The following is a 26,304-nucleotide window of genomic DNA, read 5'->3' as shown; positions in this document are numbered from 1 at the left end:
AAATCCACTAGACAGGCTGTGGAGCAGCACAGATAACACACGACAACAGTGGTAAAAAATAAAATAAAAATCCACTGGACAGGCTGTGGAGCAGCACAGGTAACACACGACAACAGTGGTAAAAAATAAAATAAAAATCCACTGGACAGGCTGTGGAGCAGCACAGGTAACACACGACAACAGTGGTAAAAAATAAAATCAGAATCAGAGGATTCAAAATTCCATTGGTTAAGTAATTTCTAAGAGTCGTCTCAGATTTCACCCACCTGCTGGAACCTCTCCTGGCATACAGTTCAAACCAGATCTTGTACAGCTGTTCCTTGAACTGTGTTTCATCCTTGGGAGAAAGGTTCTTCTCAACCAGGTATTTATGGGCTATCTGGAAAGAAAGAGAAAGGGTTCACTTCCCAACACACTACAGTCAATCTTGTATTCTACTGTACAGCATATCCTGGAAGGCAAAACTGTTTTTTAGGTCTGCAGTACTCTTGTGAATGGGTGAATGTTGTTTGTTTGTTTTTTTTTTGGGGGGGGGGGGGGGGGGGGATACAGTCCCTTTGTAAGATCTGTACAAGAAAGATGATCTGTAACAGGCCTTTTTGGGTCGACACCTCAAGGAGAGTATAATTGTAAAGATTATTCAAAGAATTATTCAGAAGCAGAAAAAGGCACTCTTAAAATGCACTTAAATGCAAATATACAATGCAGTAGCAGAATGCAGTGTTTTTGCATAGCAATTATTTACATTTGTACAGTGTGGCGGCCAATCAGAAGATGTGGCAGGAGGAGAAATTTCTATTAGAATTGTGTTGCAATAGAGCATAAATCAATTTTTCTATTTCAAATTATTTTTTCGTGCAAGACATAATTTAGTCATATATTGATGTTGACATGCAAGAATTTCTGTCTGTACAAATGTTAATTCTGTTTCATTACTGACTGAAAATTGGAGTTCCCAACTAAGAAAAAACTGTAGCACACACATAACAATTCAGCCGAGCACGTGCACCAGTATCTTAAAAGCACTCACCAGTCTTCTTTATCTTGCTTTGTCACACATGTGACAGAATATATTTCTGAGCTGTAGTGTTTCTAAACAGCTTCCCAGCAAGAAGTATTGATAATAGCTTACCCCCTTTAGCTTCTTGCTAATGGGTGTAAGCTAACAAATGATGCTCTTCAATGTTCACTTACTGGGTTGACACTGCTGCTTTGCCATTCAAATGCTTTTATTGTGAAGTAAATTCAAGAAACTATGTTATCAGAAGTAACTTTATACATTTCACTGCCTGCTAGCTGTGGCACAGGAACACAAGTAATATTTGTTCACAATAGCATTGCTTGCTCCCATTTGCATTCGGGGTTTTCACGTATCCCATAATCCCTTGCGCACCAGAGAGCCGCTGCAGTCAAAACAACAGAGAATCCACACAATGACAATTGTAAATTAATATTATACTACAAAAATGCAATTTTTTATGCTTTTCATCACATAAGAGACTGCTGCATGATACCCTGAAAACTTGCTAAAACAATTATAAAAAAATAATCCGTGTCTGCTACATTTAATCTGCGTGGAATGTATTAAGCGCAAAGCGAATTTCAGATATATTATATATATTAGTCTGGAACAAAGAGGACAAACAGTGTTGTAAAGAACAATAATCAAGACGTTAAAGAGCAAACTTCACTTTCCCCCAGAACGACATGATCAGGAAGCGAGCGTAGCTCACAGCAGCTCCCATTGAAAATAACGGAGAGACAGCCTGTGATTCTCCCATGTTTACATAAAACAAACGCAATAACAATGTCTATAAACCCAGAGAATATATTCATAGAGTTTTAGGCACAATATAAAAATAGTTTTATGTTGCGATGTTAATGCTGTTGTCTGTGTGCAGCGGCTAAAGTGAAGCCCAATCAGAGCGTCTCAATGCAGTTCTCAGTGTTACTGAGATGTCGCAGCGCAGCGACCTCTCCGAGGTTTTGCGGGATTTGAAACCTGAAAAGCATCAACTGGTTTAGGGTGCTTCTGCGTAACATCACCGTTTGCATGAAGGTGTAATCGAAAAATGCATAGCCCTTGGCAGGTCTGCAATAGATTTCTAGATGCTAGGTCATGATCAACGCCAAGAAATATTAATTTTAGTGATGCAAGCTTGTGAGAGTCCATTTAACTCATTAAATTACTTTCACTTTGTTGCATACATGCTTCTTTTTTCTAAGATTAGAAACATGTAGGACCTTCATCGTGGGCATGTGAATGATGGAGTCAAGGAACTTGTGGTTTTCTGCCTCCTCCTCAGGGGTTACGATTTCTGGCTCACCGGCATCACTCTCGTAGTTATCCAACAGGGAGATGAAAGCTGCAGAAGATCACATATATCCACACTAAAAATGATTTAATTATACGTACGTTTCGACACAAGATAAAAGCATAAGAAGAAACTGTCAATAGTAGCTCTGCAATGTATTTTGTAACAAGACCGATTAACCTCTTGTTAGTCATCATGATTGGTAGTTTCTCTTTGCCATCACTCACTGAACTGACCGATACTGAGAACAATGGGAAAGTTCAAGGAACTCATTGAAGATCTAAGGAGGAGAACTGTAGATTTACACAAATTGGGAAGGTCTTTTGGAGCCATTTGTGAACAGATTCCAATATCATCAGTTAAACACTTGTACATTAAGTACAAGTTAGTTGCATGTGTCACTACTTTGCCAAGGTCTGGAAGAAGACCCAAACTGTCACCCTCAGATGAGAGGAAATTAGTTAGGATGCTCAGGAACAATCCAGGAACCACCAAAGCTCATGCCATGAACTGGAAACTTCTGGAACACCAGCGTCACTGTCCACAGTGAATGCGAGTTTTCCTTCACCATAAACTGAGAGGGTGCTGACCAAGAAAGAAGTCCCTGTTCCAAAATCAACACCTTCAAGCTAGACTGAAATTTGCAGCAGCCCACATGGAAAAGCCCAATGTCTTCTGGAAAAACCTTTTGTGGTCAGATGAGCCAAAGATTCAGTTATTTGGCCACAATGACAAGAGGTATGTTTGGAGGAGTAAAGGTGATGCTTTCAAACCTAAAAACACTGTACCATCTGTCAAGCATGGTGGTGGTAGCATCATGCTCTGGGAGAGTTTTGCTGCCAGTGGTACTGGTGCATTGGACAAAGTGGATGTACAGTGATAATGAACAAGGAGGAGGACTACCTCCAAATTATTTAATATCACCTGAAATCAACTGCCAGATGATTGAAACTTGGCCACAAGTGGGTGTTCCAACAGGACAATGATCTCAAACACACATCAAAACTGGTTGTGTGTTGGATAAAGCAGGCTAGCATTATGTTTCATGAATGTCCATTCCAAAGCCCATGGCATTCATGCCCATGATGAGTGGGTGTAAACTTCTTTCTACAACTGTAGGCTGTGAGGCCCATTGGTGCCAGTGCCTAGCCATGGACTCTGTAGCATGAACTAAGAGTCTATGACTCCCCTGGATGGGACACCAGTCCATCACATGTTCCCCAGCCAAGACTTGTACTCATTTCCAGCTGGATGGACTGGGACAATGTAGACAAAGTGTCTTGTCCAAGAACACAGGCGGGTATCCCATACAGCAAATAGATCCGGGCCGGATGTAGTCCAACATCTGGTACCAATCCTGAAAACAGATCCGGTCCAGACAATTTTTGCACCCTGGCCCAGATCCGGCACGGCTCCACTTTACAGTTCTGGAACAGATCCGGACCAGATCTGAACTGGATCCACAAAAGGCCAATCATTTACAGCCCATATCTGGCACGGATCTGGGACAGATGTGGACCGCATCACAGCACCATGGCAGGAACAAGTTTTACAGGGGTAAGTTCTGTGGTTCCAAGGAAACTGATTTGTATCTGTAACACACAGATCAGTGTCCGTGGACTTATAAAACTTGTCGTAAAGAAACAAACCGCTTTGCAATAAGCATTTTAAAAAACCTCAGTGACGATCACAATTACAGAGTACACACTAACACCCCCACCCCCATGATCCGTGGGGTTTTCACAGCCCTGAGTTTATAACCGCTAATGGACAGTTTCTGCCGAGTGCAGATAAAATTGCTTATCGTTATGCTAACCCCATGTTCTTGCCACGGTGCTGTGATCATCTGTCCCAGATCCGTGCCAGATATGGGCTGTAAACGGTTGGTCTTTTGTGGATCCAGTTCAGATCTGGTCCGGATCTGGGACAGATGATCACAGCACCGTGGCAAGAACATGGGGTTAGCATAACGATAAGCAATTTTATCTGCACTCGGCAGAAACTGTCCATTAGCGGTTATAAACTCAGGGCTGTGAAAACTCCACGGATCATGGGGGTGGGGGTGTTAGTGTGTACTCTGTAATTGTGATCGTCACTGAGGTTTTTTTTTTTTTTTCCAGAACTGTAAAGTGGAGCCGTGCCGGATCTGGGCCAGGGTGCAAAAACTGTCTGGACCAGATCCGTTTTCAGGATTGATACTGGATGTTGGACTACATCCGGCCTGGATCCATTTGCTGTCTGGGTAATGTGTCCAAATCTAATCCAGGTCTTTATATTGACAGCTCAACCTCTATTGATCTATCTGCTCTGTTTTTTATGGGAAAATATCTCAAAATAAACATTTTTTGGGCTACTTTGAAGACTCAATAAAAAGGAGTATTAAAAAGATTATCCGCAAGAAAAGTTGCCATCGATAAACGGACTCACTGACTACAAATAGCAATAGATTCCTTTTTTCTAGTAGTTTACCAGGTTCAGAGTGAACTCTGGATGTGAGCTGTTTTTATATAACTCCCTGCACAGCTCTGTGTGAGGCCTTTGTCTTAACATTTGCAAGTTATACTGCACTAAACATCACTACAGAAAAACAAGAAAGCATCCCACTGCATTTATAATGCAGACACGAATGAAGTAGACGAGGCTTTCTGTAGCATGCTCTGTTTCAGTTTATTGATCTGTTGATGGTCAATGCTTCATGTAGCAGCAACCACAGCTTTCCAGATGGTGTTCAAAGAGGTGTATTGTTTTCCCTCACTGTAAATCTCCCATTTAAGATGGGTCCACAAGTCCTCAGTCAGGTTTAAGTCAGGTGAGGAATAGGGTCATATTGTTATTCTGTCATTTTGAGGCCTTGGCTGGCTCACTGAGCAGTGGAGTATTTATGTCCATGTGATGGACTATTGTCGTGCATACAAATGATGGCCTTCTTGAATTTTTTCCTGAACCAGTACTTGCAAGAAAGCATCTTCTAAAAAATGACAGTAGGACTGGAAGTTGATTTTTAAGTCAATTTTCAACCTGAAAAGGTCAAAATTCATCCCGAATAATAGCAGTCCATACCAGTACCTCTCCTCCATCTTGCTGGAGTCTGACTGGAAGTGGTGATGTGTCCACCCAGCCACAGTCCAGTCCATCTGGTCCACCGAGAGTCACTCTCGGTTCATACATCTTCAACCACTCATCTGGGGTTGGGTAGTTCATCCCCCCATAAAATCTTTGAAAAATCTGTCTTCAGATTTTTTTGGGGGGGTCCAATCTTCAACACTCCAGATAGGTTGCAGTTTAAGAACATAGAGGATAATGGGTTCCTGGTAGAGACACATTTAAGTCTTCAAGGCTTTTGCATTTAATTTGCATATTTTCATCCCCACATGTTTCTTGCAACCCTCTTGAGTAGTTGCAACAGAATGTTTGATTGTTCTGTGATCATGCTTCAGTAACTTAGCCATTTCAGGAGTGTGCATCCCTCTGAAAGGCATTTTACAATTTTTTTGACTCCTCAGTGTTAAAACTCTTTGGCTCATTTTTCCCGAGGTAATGAATCTGCCCAATAATGATCCACCCTTTGATACAGGGTGTTAATGATATTCATGTTAAATTCAACACACCCATGAATAAAGAATGAATTAAATACAACCCGTTTTCAACCTGCAGCTTACTTTGCACTCATACGTACTATGTGCCATATAAACAGCAAAGTAAAGATGGACACACCCTATATGTTTGCTATTGTGCACTATATATCGTTTCGACCCAGCCCTGTGAGTCTTACCAGGATTTATGGTGTATAATTTTCATGCACTTACCTAAAAAAGTCTCCTTTTTGAAAATGTTCTCATCAACGAATGTGAACAGAGGAAATCCTGATCCATCACTGTTGTCAGTGCTGCCCAACCCATCTGCAGCTTTGCCCTGCAGCACACAACGAAAACAATTTTAGGTTCACAGGTCAGAACTGGGAGCATGCGCTGGTGCCATGTGTCGCTGTATCCACCACCTCAACAGAACAGCCTCGGGTCCTGGATGGCAACCACCTGGGCCAGTCCCTGAACTAATCAGAGCAGTCCAGCTCAGGCAGAGTAGCTGAGCATAACTGCTGAGCTGATATGGGAAACAATGAACCAAGCAGATGTAATCATCTATCTGCCACAGCCAGGTGCAATGTGAGCCTCCCTTTGGGCTTCTCCAGCCACTGGGGTCTTCAACACTGATGCATCCATGTGCTGGATCTTGCCAAGAGAAGGACGCCACATGATCTGCTTACACACAATGTACTGTACTTTTTCTGTATTATCCGCTCTTTAATTAGGGGTTTTTGTGCATTGTTGAAGTGTTTTTGTTTTTTTGTTTTTTTTTATTGGCATTTATTCTTTTACCATTAGAGTTTTTTTGTTTAGTGATTTGATTCCTGGTAAAGTCCTATATGCATAAGTCATTATAATTATTGTCATTAATAATGAATGTGTGAGTTTTCTGTATATAAGTTGCACCAGAGTACAAGTTGTAAGATCTCCAAAATTAGTAAAAAAAAAAAAAAAAAAAAAAAAGAGAGAGACAGTAAGTGAAATTCCTCATCTGGGTCTCCCTAAGTAAATTTTTAATTTGACAAAAAGTCATTCCAGGTACCCAAAGATCCTCTACAGAAAGCGTACCAAAGGCATCCGGTTGTCACCTTAGGTCACTGGTTCTCATGACCATACAGTAAAATAGGAAACATCAGTGGCCTCAGATGCGTACCTTTAAATTGGAGAGCTATATATAAAAACATTGGGTCTAAATATATACATTACCCCTATCAACTACACTTTTCATTTATTTTTTTCTTTCTCAAAATCAAATCACTCTGTCATTGGGTGACCCTGAGTCATTCCACGAAGTTTGTCCCAAATTGAATCAAAATTCTTTGAGTTATTTTCTTCACACAGACAGATGCCGTACCCCTTCACATGCTATCCCTGTGCACAGATCTACAACCCCAATTCCAGTAAAGTTGGGACATTGCGTAAAATGTGAATAAAAACAGAATATGATGATTTGCAAATCCTCTTCAACCTATATTCAATTGAATACACCACAAAGACAAAATATTTAATGTTGAAACTGATAAACTTTGTTTTTGTGCAAATATTTGCTCAGTTTGAAATGGATACCTGCAACACATTTTAAAAAAGCTGGGACAGTGGTATGTTTACCACTGTGTTACATCACCTTTCCTTCTAACAACACTCAATAAGCGTTTGGGAACTGAGGACACTAACTGTTGAAGCTTTGTAGGTGGACTTCTTTCCCATTCTTGCTTGATGTACGACTTCAGTTGTTCCACAGTCCGGGGTCTCTGTTGTCGTATTTTGCGCTTCATAATGCGCCACACATTTTCAATGGGCGACAGGTATGGACAGCAGGCAGGCCAGTCTAGTACCCGCACTCTTTTACTATGAAGCCACACTGTTGTTACACGTGCAGAATGTGGCTTGGCATTGTGTTGTTGAAATAAGCAGGGACGTCCCTGAAAAAGACGTTGCTTGGATGGCAGCATGTGTTGCTCCAAAACCTGGATGTACCTTTCAGCATTGATGGTGCCATCACAGATGTGTAAGTTGTCCATGCCATGGGCACTAACACACCCCCATACCATCACAGATGTTGGCTTTTGAACTATGCACTGGTAATAATCTGGACGGTCTTTTTCCTCTTTTGTCCGGAGGACACAATGTCCATGATTTCCAAAAACAATCTGAAATGTGGACTCAGACCACAGCACACTTTTCCACTTTGCATCTGTCCATTTCAAATAAGCTCACCCCAGAAAAGGTGGTGGTGTTTCTGGATGTTGTTGATGTATGGCTTTCACTTTGCATGATAGAGTTTTAACTTGCACTTGTAGATGTAGCGATGAACTGTGTTAACTGACAATGGTTTTCTGAAGTGTTCCTGATCCCACACGGTAAGATCCTTTACACAATGATCTTGGTTTTGAGCAAAAATTTGCACAAAAACAAAAAAGTCAATCAGTTTGCACATTAAATATTTTCTTTATGGTGTATGAAATATAGGTTGAAGAGGATTTGCAAATCATTGTATTCTGTTTTTAATTTACATTTCACACAACGTCCCAAATTAATTGAAATTGGGGTTGTAATAGGAACACAAGCTGAATGTCCGTGGGTGTTTGTGTGCATGTCGTGTACCTGCAGAGAGATGCTGTAGTCCCTTCCAGGTTGGAGTCTGTTGATATCGTTGTCCCATAGTTCCTGCACCATGACTGACAGTTCTCTGTCACTCTCAATCATGATATGGCTGCTCAGTCGTGTGCTTGGTCCCGCAGCGGATGGATGAGTTGTGAATGATTTGGTCTCAGTCCTTCTGTGACTGGAGAGAAGCTGATAATGGTGCTTCTGCTCGGTTGTGTGCAACTTTGAAAAATTCAAAATAATAAACAGGGAGCTTTGGAGGTAAAAAAAACAAAAAAAAAACAACAACTCTTCATTAATCAAATAGAATACAGGTTGGGTGGACAGATTTCATATACAGGGTGGATTATGTATTTATTCCACGTATAAGAGGACACACTTTAAATTGCACTATATTGCATTCGGTCTGTCTGCATAAAAATTCTTAAGCACACACTATTTTATGGTGGAAATTATGGATGGATGGATAGCTTTACTATCATTGTCATTACAACAACGAGATTTCCACACACATTCCACAGACAAACATCAATTAATCCACAATTATTACTTGTTTACCGTAATAATGGCACACATCAGAATTAAGACAACACATATACATTTGACATTGTTTATGTGCACTAAACTTGAAACATTCCGTTTTCCAAATTGAGGCAATGTGAGTGTGTGGTAGCCGCTGCAACTGGAGTCGCGCCACCACCAGCTTGGGGGGAACAGGGACCTGCCACAGCTAAAAACCGCACAGCCCTCGCAGAGGAAAGGGGTGGCGTGAGCGGTGGCCGGGATGGGGTGTGTGATGGGGGTGCAGGAAGGGAAGTGAAGGGAAAAATGGAGCATGCTTCAGTCTTTGTCCATGTGTAAATCTGTCAGTTTATTGTCTTTGTGGGTTGAGATAAGAAGGAGCTGAATAATCTCACCAAGGCCTGAATAAATTCCTCTGGAGGTAAACAGTGGGCAATTTGTCCTTCAGGATCGATAAGCCCGGAGTGTTGTGGCTGAGCAGTGAAAAACACTTTTTAACAGTTCCACTTGAACAACCAAATCCCAATTATGAATTAAGAATATTCACCAGCCTCTGAAACCTTCAACTTCAACTGCAAGGCATGCATCTGCTCCAAGATGTCATCCAATTTGCGTCTGAGTTCACATTGCAGTCTGAGAATCCACTGCATTGCCAAACTCGTTAATCATGACAGACAAGTGAGGGGCCCTGGTTCTTGATGCCGCCATCTTGCCAATTTTCCGGTAGATCAGGGCAGCACATAAGCCAAAAAGTACCAGCCCTGCTACCATAAGACCAAAAATGAATAAATCCTCGACGTCCTCAATGGAGAAAGGCGCCAAGCATGCAACATGCCACGAGTCCCAGGAGTTGAGAACATAGCCCGCAGGATACGTTCCATATGGGCAGGTAGGATCCCCCGGTCCTGACCTTCTTGTAGAAAAAGTGGTGTCAATAGCGTTCAGAGACCAGCTGATCAATTCCATGGTAAATCCAACAGATCCATAATCCAACATAATTTGAGGAATTCACAGTCTGGTGAAGTTGGGACTTGAAGGTTAAAGCACAGATAAGGGAGAGTGGAGGAGATGCGACCGCCCTCATCGGAGTCGGAGTCCAAGAATTATCCTTCTGATATTGCTAAAGGCTTCGTTTCATGTTTATATATTTATCTATCAGTCACTGAATTTCTGGTTAATGAATAATTTCTATTCTAATAAATGAAACATTGCACCAACAAAAAAAATGTTATAATGTGTGGTTCTGTGTGGCTCTGATATTTGATTATGTAACTGTCACAACCCTTCCACCATATTTAATCCACACCGACTCAAACGAAGTTAAACACTAATGACCTTGAGTTTGACCTTACAAAGTCACCCATGGTCAATGATCATGTGCCCAATTGGAAGGTGATATATGACTTCATATTAGTGTTTGATAGTAGCCATAGGTGTATCTTTAGCCAATTACTTAAAATAGCAATTCCAAATGTCCCCTATTCATAAAAGCATTTGGCGCAAATTTGGATCTTTGACCTTTTTTACTGATTTTCTCAAAAATAAAACCACTTTGTCCTTGACTGTCGCACAGTAATTCCGCCATGTTTTTGTCAAATCAGCTCAATCCTTTCCGAATTATTTTCGCCACACAGACACTTATGGACACATAGGGATGGGGGGGGGTGTTAGGGTTAAACCGCTAACTTATGGAGCAGATCTGTTTATGGGGCAGATCATTGTTTTCACTTAAAACACATTTCACTTAAAGAGATTATTCTTATTTCACATTCTATTTCACATTCTGCAATGTACATACTTCACAAGATCATCAAATTTTAATTTTTGCAAGTAAGAAATCGTCCAGTCTTAAGTCACCAGGTCAACGTATGCCCAATCTATCTGCTGAGGAGGTCGCTCATGTCAACTTAACCATTTAAATCGCAAAACTCAAAATGAATCTTACTTTATAACTAAGAAAATTGTACACTCACATTTACATTATGTTACAGAATACAAGAGTGTTTGGAAATATAATAATAATAATAATACAGTTTTTGCTTGTCAGAAATGAAAACACATTCTACAAGTTGTCCTAATAATGTGATATTGTTTATAACTACCCTTATTTATTTTTAAGTTAATTGACAAAGCCATATATGCCTGCACTGCTTTAGAATATTTAGTTATTGAATTAAAATCTGTGTAGAAATGCAAGTTTCCACAAAGTGGGAGTCACGCTTCAACACATAATCACTTCACGGCAGACTTTCCGAATTCCACGATACTTCACTCACCAGACATCGACCCAGACAGTGCACAGCTTCGTAAAACTGCTACAATGGTAAGACAAACAACACACTGCACAAAAAAAAAAAAAGTCAACTAGAAGAGCACACACCTACACCAAGGTCTACTGTCCAACATCTTTGATCCCGATTGCCAATTTTGGAGCCTGACCTTTGATCCTGATTGCCAACTTTTAATCCTGATCTTCTATCTTAATTGCTGAATTTTGATGTAGCTCTTTGATCCAGGTAGCTGACCTTTGATCCAAATCTCAGATCCCAAATGCTGACTTTTGATCCTGATTGATTCTGACTACAGATATTTAATGCTGATCTTTGATCCTGATTCCTAACTTTTGATCCTGATTGATGTCTTATCCTGATCACTCACCATCTTAACGCCTAACCTTAGCTCTTAAATGCCGGAAAGAGCTCCATCTTTGGTCCTGGTCATTGATCTTTGAGCCACACAAAATATATTTTAGATTCCATTTGTCTGCCTTGCTTGATGTTGTAATCAGGAACAAATTCTTATGGATCAAGAGGTAGATTTTGTCCACTGATCTTGATTACTGAACTATGCAATGTCCAGTCTTTAACAAGTCAGGATCTGAGATCAATAACAGGACAAGCATCAAAGGAAAAAGATCAAAGCCAACAACTACCAGCTGAAGTGGATTGGCTAAAATTTAAATATTTTTGACCTAAGACCTACTTCTTTCTACAGGACATTTTAGCCAAATGAATTCATGTCCTTTTGATGTATCCTGCTGAAAAACACAATTAGACCTAACAACACATCACACATCCATGACACTTAGCACTAGTTAAGTGTCATATCACCACCTCCAGACACCACATTCACCCTCTCACTGTCACGCACTCATTTCCCACTGACCTTCCTTGCGGTCTGTCTTGCTTGTCAGAGACCAGGTATCTTTCCAGGCATAGTAACAGCGCTGCCTGTCACTCAGAAAGACCGGGTCAGGGGACGAGACAGGAGAGGGGCCGTTCTAAAGGGTTGTCCTCTGTCAGCAACTCTAGCCAAAGGGATTACACTATGTTATCTCTATTCAGTCTCACGCTAAAATGTGGCCTTTGTTTCTTTAGCATGTCATTGTTTGTCGGTGTCACAGCTTAACCTCTAGATTACAGAGCAACTATGGGTCGCATGTCACGTAACAAGGTCTTACACATTTATTTTAAGCAACACAGAAAACATTTTACCTTGGCAGTAAATTATTCCATTCTGTATCTAAATATGCAAACCTTTGACAGTGTTGCCGAACTGTCAAAGTTTATTTTATTTTTTAATCAATTGTTTAAAAAATTCTGTTCAAATTGGAAAAAATTATTCAAGTATTTTCATACAAGAAAACAGCAGATCCAGGTTCTTTCTGGCAAACTGTATCTGGAATTTCATAACTTAATTTTAAGAAAATTTTCCTCTGAACTGCTGCTGCTTTATGAAGTTACATAATTGGTTAGATTAGACAGAACTTTATTGAACACTTGGGAAGACTCCCTCAGGTTCCAGCAGCACTGTACAGTAGTGTTCAGAATAATAGTGGTTACATGGGAAACAAGGTACCAGTAGATTCAGTAGATTCTCACAAATCCAACAAGACCAAGCATTCATGATATGCACAATCTTAAGGCTATGAAATTGGGCTATTAGTAAAAAAAAAAAAAAAAAAAGTAGAAAAGGGGGTGTTCACAATAATAAAGCATCTGCTGTTGACGCTACAAACTCAAAACTATTATGTTCAAACTGCTTTTTTTAGCAATCCTGTGAATCACTAAACTAGTATTTAGTTGTATAACCACAGTTTTTCATGATTTCTTCACATCTGCGAGGCATTAATTTTGTTGGTTTGGAACCAAGATTTTGCCCGTTTACTAGTGTGCTTGGGGTCGTCTTGTTGAAACACCCATTTCAAGGGCATGTCCTCTTCAGCATAAGGCAACATGACCTCTTCAAGTATTTTGACATATCCAAACTGATCCATGATACCTGGTATGCGATATATAGGCCCAACACCATAGTAGGAGAAACATGCCCATATCATGATGCCTGCACCACCATGCTTCACTGTCTTCACTGTGACCTGTGGCTTGAATTCTGCGGCCCTTGGACCCAAAAAGAACAGTTTTGGGATTTGGGTGAGCGCGGTTTCAACACAGGTGGTGCAATCATGTCAAGTGTCGTTTTGAGCACTGAGTTTAAACTATCCACAAGTCTGTCTACTGACTGGGTATTCGTCAAAAGTAAGGCTAAGACATCAGGCAGTCTAGCTTCTAGTTCAGTCTTAGTTGAGGAGTTGATGCATCACTGCAGTGATAAATAAGGTTGTTGTTACACTAAAAACGGCAGCAAAACTGTAAACTTAAGTGAGTGATAAGAGACCACTGATGTAAGAGGCATGATGTCAATATTCGTGACAGCAATACCACGTGCGAGAACCAGATCCTGGGTATTTCCACTAATGTGCATCTTCAGCATAAGGCAACATGACCTCTTCAAGTATTTTGACATATCCAAACTGATCCATGATACCTGGTATGCGATATATAGGCCCAACACCATAGTAGGAGAAACATGCCCATATCATGATGCTTGCACCACCATGCTTCACTGTCTTCACTGTGAACTGTGGCTTGAATTCAGAGTTTGGGTTTCGTCTCACAAACTGTCTGCGGCCCTTGGACCCAAAAAGAACAATTTTACTCTCATCAGTCCACAAAATATTCCTCCATTTCTCTTTAGGCCAGTTGATGTGTTCTTTGGCAAATGTAACCTCTTCTTCACATGTCTTATTTAACAGAGGGACTTTGTGGGGGATTCTTGCAAATAAATTAGCTTCACACAGGCATCTTCTAACTGTCACCAGCACTTACAGGTAACTCCAGACTGTCTTTGATCATCCTGGAGCTGATCAGTGGGTGAGCCTTTGCCATTCTGGTATTCTTCTATCCATTTTGAAGGTTGTTTTCCTTTTCTTCCACGCGGTCTTTTTTTTGTTGTCCATTTTTAAAGCATTGGAGATCATTGTAGATTAACAGCCTATAATGTTTTGCACCTGCGTACAAGTTTTCCCCTCTCCAATCAACTTTTTAATCAACCTACGCTGTTCTTCTGAACAATGTCTTGAACATCCCATTTTCCTCAGGCTTTCAAAGAGAAAAGCATGTTCACAGTGCTGGCTTCATCCTTAAATAGGGACACCTGATTCACACTGTTTGTTCCAAATTGACAAACTCGCTGACTGAATGCCACACTACTATTATTGTGAACACCCCCTTTTCTACTTTTTTTTTACTCATAGCCCAATTTCATAGCCTTATGAGTGTGCATATTATGAATGCTTGGTCCTTGTTGGATTTGTGAGAATCTACTGGTACCTTGTTTCCCATGTAACAATAGGAAATACTCAAAACCTGGATTAATCATTTAGTCACATAGCACTACTATTATTCTGAAGACTACTGTATAGCAGCACACAGGGTAAGAAGCACACAGAGTATCAAAACAATTTGCAAATACAGACCGCTACTGGTTACGGGCTACTACTGTTCCTCTCCTTCCTGTCCTTTGTCTGCCTGTTTCTCCTCCCCGAGTGAGGAGTTGTAGTCTGGAAGGTCTGAGGGACAAAGGAAATGGTGATGCAACAAATAAAAGTTGCACTACGCAGCTTCTCCAGTCACAGAAGCCTTTGATTCCTTTGGAGTTGTCATTGTCTTGGTGGCTTCCTCTCATTAGTCTCCTTTCACTATCACTGGGTTTTTGAACACCTGCATACAGCAGAGCAGGTAGCTCATTGGGTTAGGAATTAGACTATCATATGTCCACCTGGATTTGGATTCCTGGTCCCACAACCTGTCTGTGTCCTTTACAAGACCCTTCATCCACAAGCAGTTTTATGAGTCAGATCTTTTCATACACATTTTTGCCCTTCGGTTTTACATATTTTTAGTATGAACCAACACATGTTTTATAAATGAGGACCCTAAATGTTTGCAATTACATAGTAACTCAATGATAACGTTCACATTCCAACCCAAAAATCAGAAGTTCAAATTCCAAGACAAATTTTGTGTTGTCAAACAAAGGATCGCTGCCCTTGGTTTAATTTAGTTTTCCCTAACTTGTAAATCGGTTTAGGCTAAAGTCATGTGCCAGGACTTTAGCCTAAATGAATGAATGAATGAATGTAATTATAGATTACAGTTAAGGTCATTGTTAGGGCCAGGGTTACTGCAGCAACAAGGTGTCTGTACCATGCATTACACAATGAGAATGTGCAATTAGACATTCCAAAAACAAATCTATGATACATAATGTTTCAGTCCTACAGCAACAATCTGAAGTATAAGGTGATCTCCCTTCCCGCCAATAAAACTGAAGCCCATAAAAATTGTAATAAAGGTCCAGCAAACTTCTTGGACTTGTTTGATTTGACAATTTTTATGGGTTTCTATTTTTTTGTTTTTGTTTTTAAGGGGGAGGGGGTCACCTTGTAAATAAATAACAATGACAGCAGCACTTTGTCTCCTATTCAAGAAACAAAAATCAATAGGATTACATCATCGTGACTTTTATTTGGGTGAACTTTATACTAAATCCATTTTAACAGCAATCTGCAGACCCTGTAAACGTATTCACACGATAAAGTAACTGCAGCTCTGTAGTGACAGGAAAGTGTGTTTTAAGAACAAGAGCTCATTTTCAAATGATTCATTCTTGGGGGGGGGGGGGGGGGGGGGGGATTTCAAGCAGTCTCCTTTCTGAGTCAAGTAAGTGCTTTTGGCTTGTCCGTCACCACAGCAGATCAGACACTGATCCGCAGGTTGATTTGGCAACATGAACATAACCCGTGATTGCTGGGTCCTACAGAACTACAATTAAAGGGACAATGAATGAACATTGTCAACCACCACCACAAAAAAATAATTCTAATGTCATTAATGTCCTGTCACCCCAAACACCGTCTTAAAGACAATGAGTCCCATGGAAGAGTTAGTGTGTCATCTTATTAAATCCATTTTCCCGCCAAACATGATCTTCAGCTGTGATTAACTGAACAGAAGCCAAGTGTGAAAGCAGCCTGATGGAATCTTCAGTATCTAGTGTTGCGGTTTCAAAATGCAACCAACTCAGTAAAGTGAACCCTGTCTCCCTTCCCATGCGTGCCTCGAGTCGTGTGGTTATGGCAAAAACTGAAACACACCGTAGACTGGAGCACAGACTGGCATCATGAATATAGATACACTGATAGATTTTTTTTTTTCCCGATTAAGAAGCATCAGCATTCGCAAACTAGCCAGTTCAGCGATGTCTCCAAAGCTAAAGTTACTTGAATGATAACGCATGCGCAGATCATGAATTAGACTATGTGTTATGATATGGGCTGCCACACTTCGTTAGAAATAGCTGACTCCATGTTGTTAGCGACAGTCTTTGCTGGCTCCACTGCACAGGGAAAGGCACTTGGGAGAGTGCATCACGTCAGCTTTATGTAAACATGGCTTGGAAACAGAATTGGATTAGTGCAGCAGATAAGAGAATATTTATAGAGAAATCCTTCAAATGGTGATGTAAGCACCAAACATGGCACAAATACTCCTTAAACTTTACACTTTTGAACAAGCAGAGTGTCCACTTGAATTTTCAATAGGCAGCCAGGTAGAGGTCAATTGAGAAATTACACAGGGGTCCAAACTTAAAAATGCTCCAATCATATTGAATGGTATTCCATATATTGTCTGATCATAAGATTTCAAAAAATGTATAGGCTGGACCATCTCTGACTGAATTCTATGGAGTTATGGGGTAAAAATTAAAAAATAGCAAAACAGTGAGAAGGTCAATGTCAGTTTGTACAGGGGTAAAAGGTTAAAGTTGCTCAAATTTTGAAAAAATGGCGCAAATTATTGACTGAGCTAAAGGATTAACAAATGGAATAGTTTGGACTGTGTTGAATGTTTGGTCTCCAAAGTAAAGGTTAAACAATGTCAACGTCTATTGGATTCGATGACATGTGACATATGTTACCCATGATAAATAAGCATGACACATGATGCAAATTATTCTTTTTAAAAACCCTTATTAATTCAATCAATAATTTCCATACGTCTTTCCAAATTTAGAGCAACTTTAACTTTTGACCCCTGCACAACTGAAATGGACTTCTTTAATCACCATTCTTGCTGTTTTTACCCCATAACTAACATTCTGTCACAGATGGTGCAAACTATACCTTTTTGGAATCTCTACTGGCTGCCTATTGAAAAATCAAGTGGACACTCTGCCTTTCTAAACAGTAATGTCTAAAGTGTATTTGTGCCAATTTTGGTGCTTGCATCACCATATGAACGATTTTTTCAGTTATCCGCTGCACTCGATGGGTTGCATTCTGAAACCTCAGTGCTCAATGTTGTTGAAAACTCCATCATGCTGCTTTGATTTATATACACGCACACACACATTTCAGCTTCTGCATTAATGTACAGTAGTGTTCAGAATAATAGTAGTGCTATGTGACGAAAAAGATTAATCCAGGTTTTGAGTATATTTCTTATTGTTACATGGGAAAGAAGGTACCAGTAGATTCAGTAGATTCTCACAAATCCAACAAGACCAAGCATTCATGATATGCACACTCTTTAGGCTATGAAATTGGGCTATTAGTAAAAAAAAAAAAGTAGAAAAGGGGTGTTCACAATAATAGTAGTGTGGCATTCAGTCAGTGAGTTCGTCAATTTTGTGAAGCAAATTTATTTGCAATAATCCCCTGCAAAGTCCCTCTGTTAAATAAAAGACATGTGCGGAAGAGGTTACAATTTGCCAAAGAACACATCAACTGACCTAAAGGAAATGGAGGAATATTTGTGGACTGATGAGAGTAAATTGTTCTTTTGGGTCCAAGGGCCATAGACAGTTTGTGAGACGCCCCAAACTCTGAATTCAAGCCACAGTTCACAGTGAAGACAGCGAAGCATGGTGGTGCAAGCATCATGATATGGGCATGTTTCTCCTACCATGGTCTTGGGCCTATATATTGCATACCAGGTATCATGGATCAGTTTGGATATGTCAAAATACTTGAAGGGTCATGTTGCCTTATGCTGAAGATGACATGCCCTTGAAATGGGTGTTTCAACAAGACAATGACCCCAAGCACACTAGTAAACAAGCAAAATCTTGGTTCCAAACCAACAAAATTAATGCCTCGCAGATGTGAAGAAATCATGAAAAACTGTGGTTATACAACTAAATACTAGTTTAGTGATTCACAGGACTGCTAAAAAAGCAGTTTGAACATAATAGTTTTGAGTTTGTAGCGTCAACAGCAGATGCTACTATTATTGTGAACACCCCCTTTTCTACTTTTTTTTTACTAATAGCCCAATTTCATAGCCTTAAGCGTGTGAGTGTGCATATCATGAATGCTTGGTCTTGTTGGATTTGTGAGAATCTACTGAATCTACTGGTACCTTGTTTCCCATGTAACAACAAGAAATATACTCAAAACCTGGATTAATCTTTTTAGTCACATAGCACTACTATTATTCTGAACACTACTGTAAATTGCTCACCAAGATGTGCTTCTGTGAAACTGCCCAGAAGATATAGGGTGTCCCAAAAAAATATACAACATTTAAAACACTCGGTTTGACCCTTAAATGCTACAACCTTAATCACTTATGTTTCTTTTTTACTTGCAGAGACCCTAATGTTTATGTTGATGCCAAGCATTGATGCACTGAAGGAAAACATCTGCCGAGAAATCTGAAACATTCCTCAGGACACTTTCCCCAAAGCGTTTCCAGGCCGTAGTTGGCCAACGCAGGGCCTACACTGAACATGTTGTCTAAGAGACTGACAAAATGCAGGGCCAATATTGACATTAGTATGAAAAACCTCAACCTTTCAGCTTTCTATCCAGCCATAAATTGATTTCCTAGACATATGCTTTGACCATTTTCTTTGCTGATAAAATGTTGCATATTTTTGGGGGGCACCTGATATATGCATAAGTAATTAAAGGGTATATTGTTGATGATCATAATTACTTCCAAATTAAAAAGTATTTAAAAAAAACATAAAAATTGACAAAATATCAAATCATTTTTAATGGATTTCCATCAACAGAGAACATGTGCACCTGCATTTCTAAATAAAAATAAAGCTTTTGTTTCCATAAACCCTTGTTCTTGCCTGAAGAGTCTAATACCTAACATCTGCCACATACAGAAACGTGAATAATGTTGCTGGCTACAAACAACCAATCATCCAATTTACACACCCAAGTTGAATCATATTCAAGCCAAAAGGTATCACACCATTGGCACTGCAGGTGGACTTTGTGTGACAGGTGAAGTGACAGTTTAAAATAAAGTGCACTCAGGTGGAGCTACAGGGAACCTGGTACTGTACCAGGGTCAGTCCTCTTCATCACTCCAGAACTCTTCATCCAGATCCACACCCTGAAACAGCCTGTAACAGGTGGGGGGGGTATTAAAAGGGTTGTTAGCAACATTTTTACATCCTGTGTAACCATTTTGGACAGATGTCAATGACAACATGTTAACACGTCATTCTAACATGGCTCATTTACTATCCAAAGAGAAATGGAAATGTTGGAGATGAAGAGGAGCAGATTACTCACTGCTTGTAGCAGGGTGACTGTGGGTTGCTAAAGTGACTGTATGGGCTGACTTTGCTGAGCTGGCCCAGGCACAGCCAACAGAAGTATGCTTACAGGAAGTGCAGGTCATTTTATTGCAGCCATCTGCTTTCTAAAGGGACACACAGAGAAGCCATTAGATAGAATGGGATGAAACAAAAAGCATCAAGGGGACAAAAAGTCTTTCAGAGACACACACATATATATATATGTATATATATATAGAAGGAGAGAGCATATCTCACCCATATTGGCCTCTCTTCATTGGCTTCCTGTTAATTCTAGAATAGAATTTAAAATTCTTCTTCTTACTTATAAGGTTTTGAATAATCAGGTCCCATCTTATCTTAGGGACCTCGTAGTACCATATCACCCCAATAGAGCGCTTCGCTCTCAGACTGCAGGCTTACTTGTAGTTCCTAGGGTTTGTAAGAGTAGAATGGGAGGCAGAGCCTTCAGCTTTCAGGCTCCTCTCCTGTGGAACCAGCTCCCAATTCAGATCAGGGAGACAGACACCCTCTCTACTTTTAAGATTAGGCTTAAAACTTTCCTTTTTGATAAAGCTTATAGTTAGGGCTGGATCAGGTGACCCTGAACCATCCCTTAGTTATGCTGCTATAGACGTAGACTGCTGGGGGGTTCCCATGATGCACTGTTTCTTTCTCTTTTTGCTCTGTATGCACCACTCTGTATTTAATCATTAGTGATCGATCTCTGCTCCCCTCCACAGCATGTCTTTTTCCTGGTTCTCTCCCTCAGCTCCAACCAGTCCCAGCAGAAGACTGCCCCTCCCTGAGCCTGGTTCTGCTGGAGGTTTCTTCCTGTTAAAAGGAGTTTTTCCTTCCCACTGTAGCCAAGTGCTTGCTCACAGGGGGTCGTTTTGACCGTTGGGGTTTTACATAATTATTGTATGGCCTTGCCTTTCAATATAAAGCGCCTTGGGGCAATTGTTGTGATTTGGCGCTATATAAAAAATTGATTGATGTGATTTGGCGCTATATAAAAAATTGATTGATTGATTGAGATATATGTATATAATACTCAACAAAAATATAAACGCAACACTTTTGGTTTTGCTCCCATTTTGTATGAGATTAACTCAACGATCTAAAACTTTTTCCACATACACAATATCACCATTTCCCTCAAATACTGTTCACAAACCAGTCTAAATCTGTGATAGTGAGCACTTCTCCTTTGCTGAGATAATCCATCCCACCTCACAGGTGTGCCATACCAAGATGCTGATTAGACACCATGATTAGTGCACAGGTGTGCCTCAGACTGTCCACAATAAAGGCCACTCTGAAAGGTGCAGTTTTGTTTTATTGGGGGGGGGGATACCAGTCAGTATCTGGTGTGACCACCATTTGCCTCATGCAGTGCAACACATCTCCTTCGCATCATCCGTGAAGAGAACACCTCTCCAATGTGCCAAACGGCAGCGAATGTGAGCATTTGCCCACTCAAATCGGTTACGACGACAAACTGGAGTCAGGTGGAGACCCCGATGAGGACGACGAGCATGCAGATGAGCTTCCCTGAGACAGTTTCTGACAGTTTGTGCAGAAATTCTTTGGTTATGCAAACCGATTGTTCCAGCAGCTGTCCGAGTGGCTGGTCTCAGATGATCTTGGAGGTGAACATGCTGGATGTGGAGGTCCTGGGCTGGTGTGGTTACACGTGGTCTGCGGTTGTGAGGCTGGTTGGATGTACTGCCAAATTCTCTGAAACACCTTTGGAGACGGCTTATGGTAGAGAAATGAACATTCAATACACGAGCAACAGTTCTGGTTGACATTCCTGCTGTCAGCATGCCAATTGCACGCTCTTTCAAATCTTGCGATATCTGTGGCATTGTGCTGTGTGATAAAACTGCACCTTTCAGAGTGGCCTTTTATTGTGGGCAGTCTGAGGCACACCTGGGCACGAATCATGGTGTCTAATCAGCATTGGTATGGCACACCTGTGAGGTGGGATGGATTATCTCAACAAAGGAGAAGTGCTCACTATCACAGATTTAGACTGGTTTGTGAACAATATTTGAGAGAAATGGTAATATGTGTATGTGGAAAAAGTTTTAGATCTTTGAGTTCATCTCATACAAAATGGGAGCAAAACCAAAAGTGTTGCGTTTATATTTTGTTGAGTGTATATATATATATATATTATATATATATATTATATATTTATTTTATTTTTTTTTTTGACATGACGGGTTCATGAAAGATCTTGACTTGAAAGCTTTTTATGCTCACACTTTGCAATAAGACTACACTAAATAATAAAGTAATAATCATTAACTAAGAGTGTTTTAATCATTTATTAACAGTACTTATGATAAAACACTACTGAACCCCATTAATTACAGGGCAGCAGAATGTGATCACTTCCGGAGACAGCTTGCCGTTGGGCACCACATCCACAGCATCACTTCACACAGAAAAATGGCGTAACGTTTTGTTTTTGGCTACAATCACCAAAAGTGCAGCGTTTTTCTTCGGTTCCCAGTGGAGAAGGGAAGACGAGGCAAATGGGAAAGGTTGTGTCGATAAAGCCCCTTTCACACCAGGGCTGCCCAGTTGCTTCCTGTGGTGTCATGACGACGCAGGAATATCTGCGTCAGGTGCGCGCAGCAGGGGGCAGAGAGGAGATGAGAACGCAGCCTGCAGGTTCTTAAGATTTCTCTTAAGTCACTGGTCATTAATGCATCAATATGAACACTATTCATTAATGATACTAAACACATCAGTTAAATCTTAATTCTAATCCTATTGCATTTGTTCTGCAAATCTGATTGGTTAACTGAGTGAGATTTCCGACCATAAATATCGCGTTGATGGTGACAAAATATTCGACTGTTTCACATTTGATGCATTACTCCGAGCCCTGACCGCACTGCTACGCAGATGTCAATAATGGCACTGTCAGCTGAGCGCAAGAGAAACACTATTGCTACGGTAAGCTTCGCCGACCGAATTACTTACAAAAAACTGTGCAAACGATGGAATTGGATTAGAATGGGAATAACAACCTTGTGTCTGATGATTTGTGGACGTTAATGCTGGATTTTACAGTCACAAATTCCGTTTTATCAAAAAATCCACCATTAACATTCACAAATCAGACACAAGAGGGTTATTCCCTAATTAACCATGAATGATTATTACTGCATTAATTAATGTAATCTTATTGTAAACTGTTACTATTACTCGTGTATTTATTATTCATTGGGTTCACTTTTAGACAAGCAACAGTGGCCTTAGTGGTCATCAGCAACAAGGCTTCACAGTTGTCAAAAAGGTCAACGTTACAGGTGTCCAATGTCCCACTGTGACATTACTATTTAAAATAAAGTGTAAAAGAATACAGGAAATATTAAGTTACAAGGCATAAACACAACCTACAATAAGAGGTTCACTGGTCTGCCTCTGTCTATTACAATCAAAGCTGAATGTGCTGTACTTTTAAAAGGTGTTACAGATAAAAATTTTATAAACCCAACTGACTGACTCAATTATGCCCACACACACCCTGCCAATCACACCTGCCAATCACAGGAAAAATAACAATATACTAATTTTTAAACAATCTGCACATACGTACATCTCGTGTTGAGGGATAATTTCTTTCTATTTTGTGTTGGAGTTCGCATTCATTCTACTGTACACACAGTTACCAGAAGGGGTCAACACACCTGTATATTAGTGCCACAGCGTGGGCAACATTTGCAGTTCTCATTAAGCCACTCTATGCTAAAGGACTCTTCCACTGCTTTCTGTATCACCTTCTTCCCAAAACGTGCTCCATGAACTTTTGACCTGCAGGCGTGGCAGACACATACTCATCTCTGAGTCTGTGTAATTCATCTGTGGCACAGAAAGGAAAACAAAGACAGTATAATTTAAAGTGGAGTCTAATTTAGGAATGGTCCAGTGTTACAGCAAAAAAAAACAACAAAAAAAAGTTTTAAACAACGTTCCAATGCTTTTGAGTGACACCAGCATCTGCTCGCCTCATGTGTTTTACTCCAGTCTTCCTTACGTCATCCATCTACCTTGAGATTCAGTTGCATCTCCCCCCTGTAATTCAATACTATTACCAACACAGCCTTCTCTTCACATCTCCAAACCACCTAATTCCCTCCATCTCTGCAACCCTTTATGCCCAACAGAACTCATTTGCTTGCACTACCTTCAGTGCCCATGTCTATATCCCATATAGTATTGCTGGTCTTAATCTCCTAAGCATGACCTTCAGCCGTGTCTCTAACCTGACACACACACACACACACACACACACACACACACACACACACACACACACACACACACACACACACACACACACACACACACACACACACACACACACACACACACACACACACACACACACACACACACACACTTCTGGTGCCCTCTTGTAGTTGATCCATTCAGACTGCAGTTAGCGGGTTATTTCTGCACACATACACACTTTTCAAATTCCAATACAACTAATCATATAAACTTAATCTATAATTAATAACATGATGCCCTTCCTCTTTAAATGTGTTTAAGATAAGCACCATTTAATATTTTAGTCTGTGGTGCAGTTGAAGGTGCTATATTATTTTTCTTTTGAATTTTTATGCTTAAATAGATTTTTGCTGGTTATTGGTGGTGTGGGAGCAGGCACCGTCTCTACGGGGATGGGGTATGAGGGGATGGCAGGGGAAGAGAAGCTGCAGAGAGGTGTGTAAGACTACAACTCTGCTTCCTGGTCCCCACCCTGGATAGTCACAGTTTGGAGGATTTAAAAAAATTGGCCAGATTTCTAGAAATGAGAGCTGCTCCATCCAAAGGGGATGGATGCCATCTCTCCTAACAAGACCAGGTTTTCCCCAGAAGCTTGCCAATTATCTATGAAGCCCACCTCATTTTTGGACACCACTCAGACAGCCAGCAATTCAAGGAGAACATGCGGCTAAACATGTCACTCCCGGTCCGATTGGGGAGGGGCCCAGAGAAAATACAGAGTCTGACATTGTTTTTGCAAAGTTACACACCGATTCAATGTTAATTTTAGTGACCTCCGATTGGCGTAACTGGGTGTCATTACTGCCGACGTGAATTACAATCTTACCAAATTTACGCTTAGCCTTAGCCAGCAGTTTCAAATTTCCTTCAATGTCGCCTGCTCTGGCCCCTGGAAGACAATTGACGATGGTTGCTGGTGTCGCTAACTTCACATTTCTCAAAACAGAGTCGCCAATAACCAGAGTTGTTCCTCGGCAGGTGGTCGCCGAGTGGGGAAAAACGGTGAGAGATGTGAACGGGTTGGCGGTGTACACGGGGCTTCTGTTTAGGACTACGCTTCCTCCTCACAGTCACCCAGTCGGCCTGCTTTCCCGGCTGCTCTGGATCTGCCGTAGGGGAACTAACGGCGGGTAAGCTACCTTGGCCCGCACCGACTACAGGGGCCTGGCTAGCTGTAGGATTTTCCAAGGTGCGGAGCCGAGTCTCCAATTCGCCCAGCCTGGCCTCCAAAGCTACGAATAAACTACAGTTATTACAAGTACCATTACTGCTAAAGGAGGCCGGGAATAACTAAACATTTCACACCCCAGAGCAGAAAAGTGCGGGAGAGACAGGAGAAGCCGCCATGCTAAACGGCTAAGAGCTAGTAGCTGCGCTAAGCTAGCGGATTCCTAAAAACACACAAAGTAAATAATGTGTAAATAATTTAGAGGTGATTCAGCAGAGGGAGTGCTTAGTTAAGGCACGTGAAGATTACACTGTGAACAAAGCGTTATGGTTAACTAGATCAATTTAACTGCGCAGATTAAACAGCTAACAGATACAGCAAAACACCGCTGTGCTCCAGAACAGGAAGTGATACAATTCCGCAGTGAGAGCCAACCACAGTAGAGGCCCAGGCACCAGAGAGTCGACAGCTCTGCCCCTCTCTTCACTCGAGTGTCCGAGACACGTGGCCGAAGGTCAGATGATACAACTACAATACAGTAATGGGTATTAAGTTTGCAAAGCATGTCCCTCTATGATTTGATGGACACGTCTATGGGAGCAGGCCACAGTCTCAACTTCTTGAATTTCCCTCCCTGGCAGATAAACTGCACTATCACCATAGTGGATTTTCTGCACTAATTTCCCCACTAAGCTAATGGATTCCACACCCACATTGTCATAAGCCTTGCAGGGTCTCTAATCACCTGATCCGTGGCCTGTTGTGTTCCTAATGTTACCCTCCCTGTAGAGCTCTATCTATGTTCGCAGATAAGATGGTGGCGCCTTCCCAGTAGGGTGGAGGCCATCCGGCA

General features: G+C 40.9%; 1 protein-coding gene and 2 long non-coding RNA genes across 3 annotated transcripts in view; all 3 read right to left on the bottom strand.

Moving 5' to 3' along the window:
• The window catches only part of endou2 (endonuclease, polyU-specific 2), a 40,414-nt gene extending 27,862 nt beyond the window's left edge, over positions 1 to 12,552 (bottom strand). Inside the window, exons 1-5 of the mRNA XM_034178039.1 lie at positions 12,190 to 12,552; positions 8,504 to 8,759; positions 6,122 to 6,227; positions 2,245 to 2,366; positions 267 to 379 (exon numbers count right to left, since the gene is read on the bottom strand). Of these exons, the coding sequence (XP_034033930.1) occupies positions 267 to 379; positions 2,245 to 2,366; positions 6,122 to 6,227; positions 8,504 to 8,605 (443 nt within the window). The 5' untranslated portion in view covers positions 8,606 to 8,759; positions 12,190 to 12,552. The remainder of the gene's footprint in view (positions 1 to 266; positions 380 to 2,244; positions 2,367 to 6,121; positions 6,228 to 8,503; positions 8,760 to 12,189) is intronic.
• Positions 12,553 to 16,187: 3,635 nt separating this feature from the next.
• Positions 16,188 to 26,304, bottom strand: part of LOC117517113 — a 33,294-nt gene continuing 23,177 nt past the window's right edge. The window contains exons 2-3 of the long non-coding RNA XR_004562653.1: positions 25,520 to 25,526; positions 16,188 to 16,248 (exon numbers count right to left, since the gene is read on the bottom strand). This is a non-coding gene — a long non-coding RNA (uncharacterized LOC117517113). The remainder of the gene's footprint in view (positions 16,249 to 25,519; positions 25,527 to 26,304) is intronic.
• On the bottom strand, positions 19,334 to 19,623 carry LOC117517114. Its single transcript, XR_004562654.1, has 2 exons — positions 19,398 to 19,623; positions 19,334 to 19,367 (listed from the first exon to the last, which is right to left on the bottom strand). It is a non-coding gene; the product is annotated as an uncharacterized LOC117517114 (long non-coding RNA).

The sequence above is a fragment of the Thalassophryne amazonica genome, chromosome 9 (assembly GCF_902500255.1).
Source record: "Thalassophryne amazonica chromosome 9, fThaAma1.1, whole genome shotgun sequence".
Taxonomy (NCBI): Eukaryota; Metazoa; Chordata; class Actinopteri; order Batrachoidiformes; family Batrachoididae; genus Thalassophryne; species Thalassophryne amazonica.
This window is presented reverse-complemented; position numbering and strand designations above follow the sequence as displayed.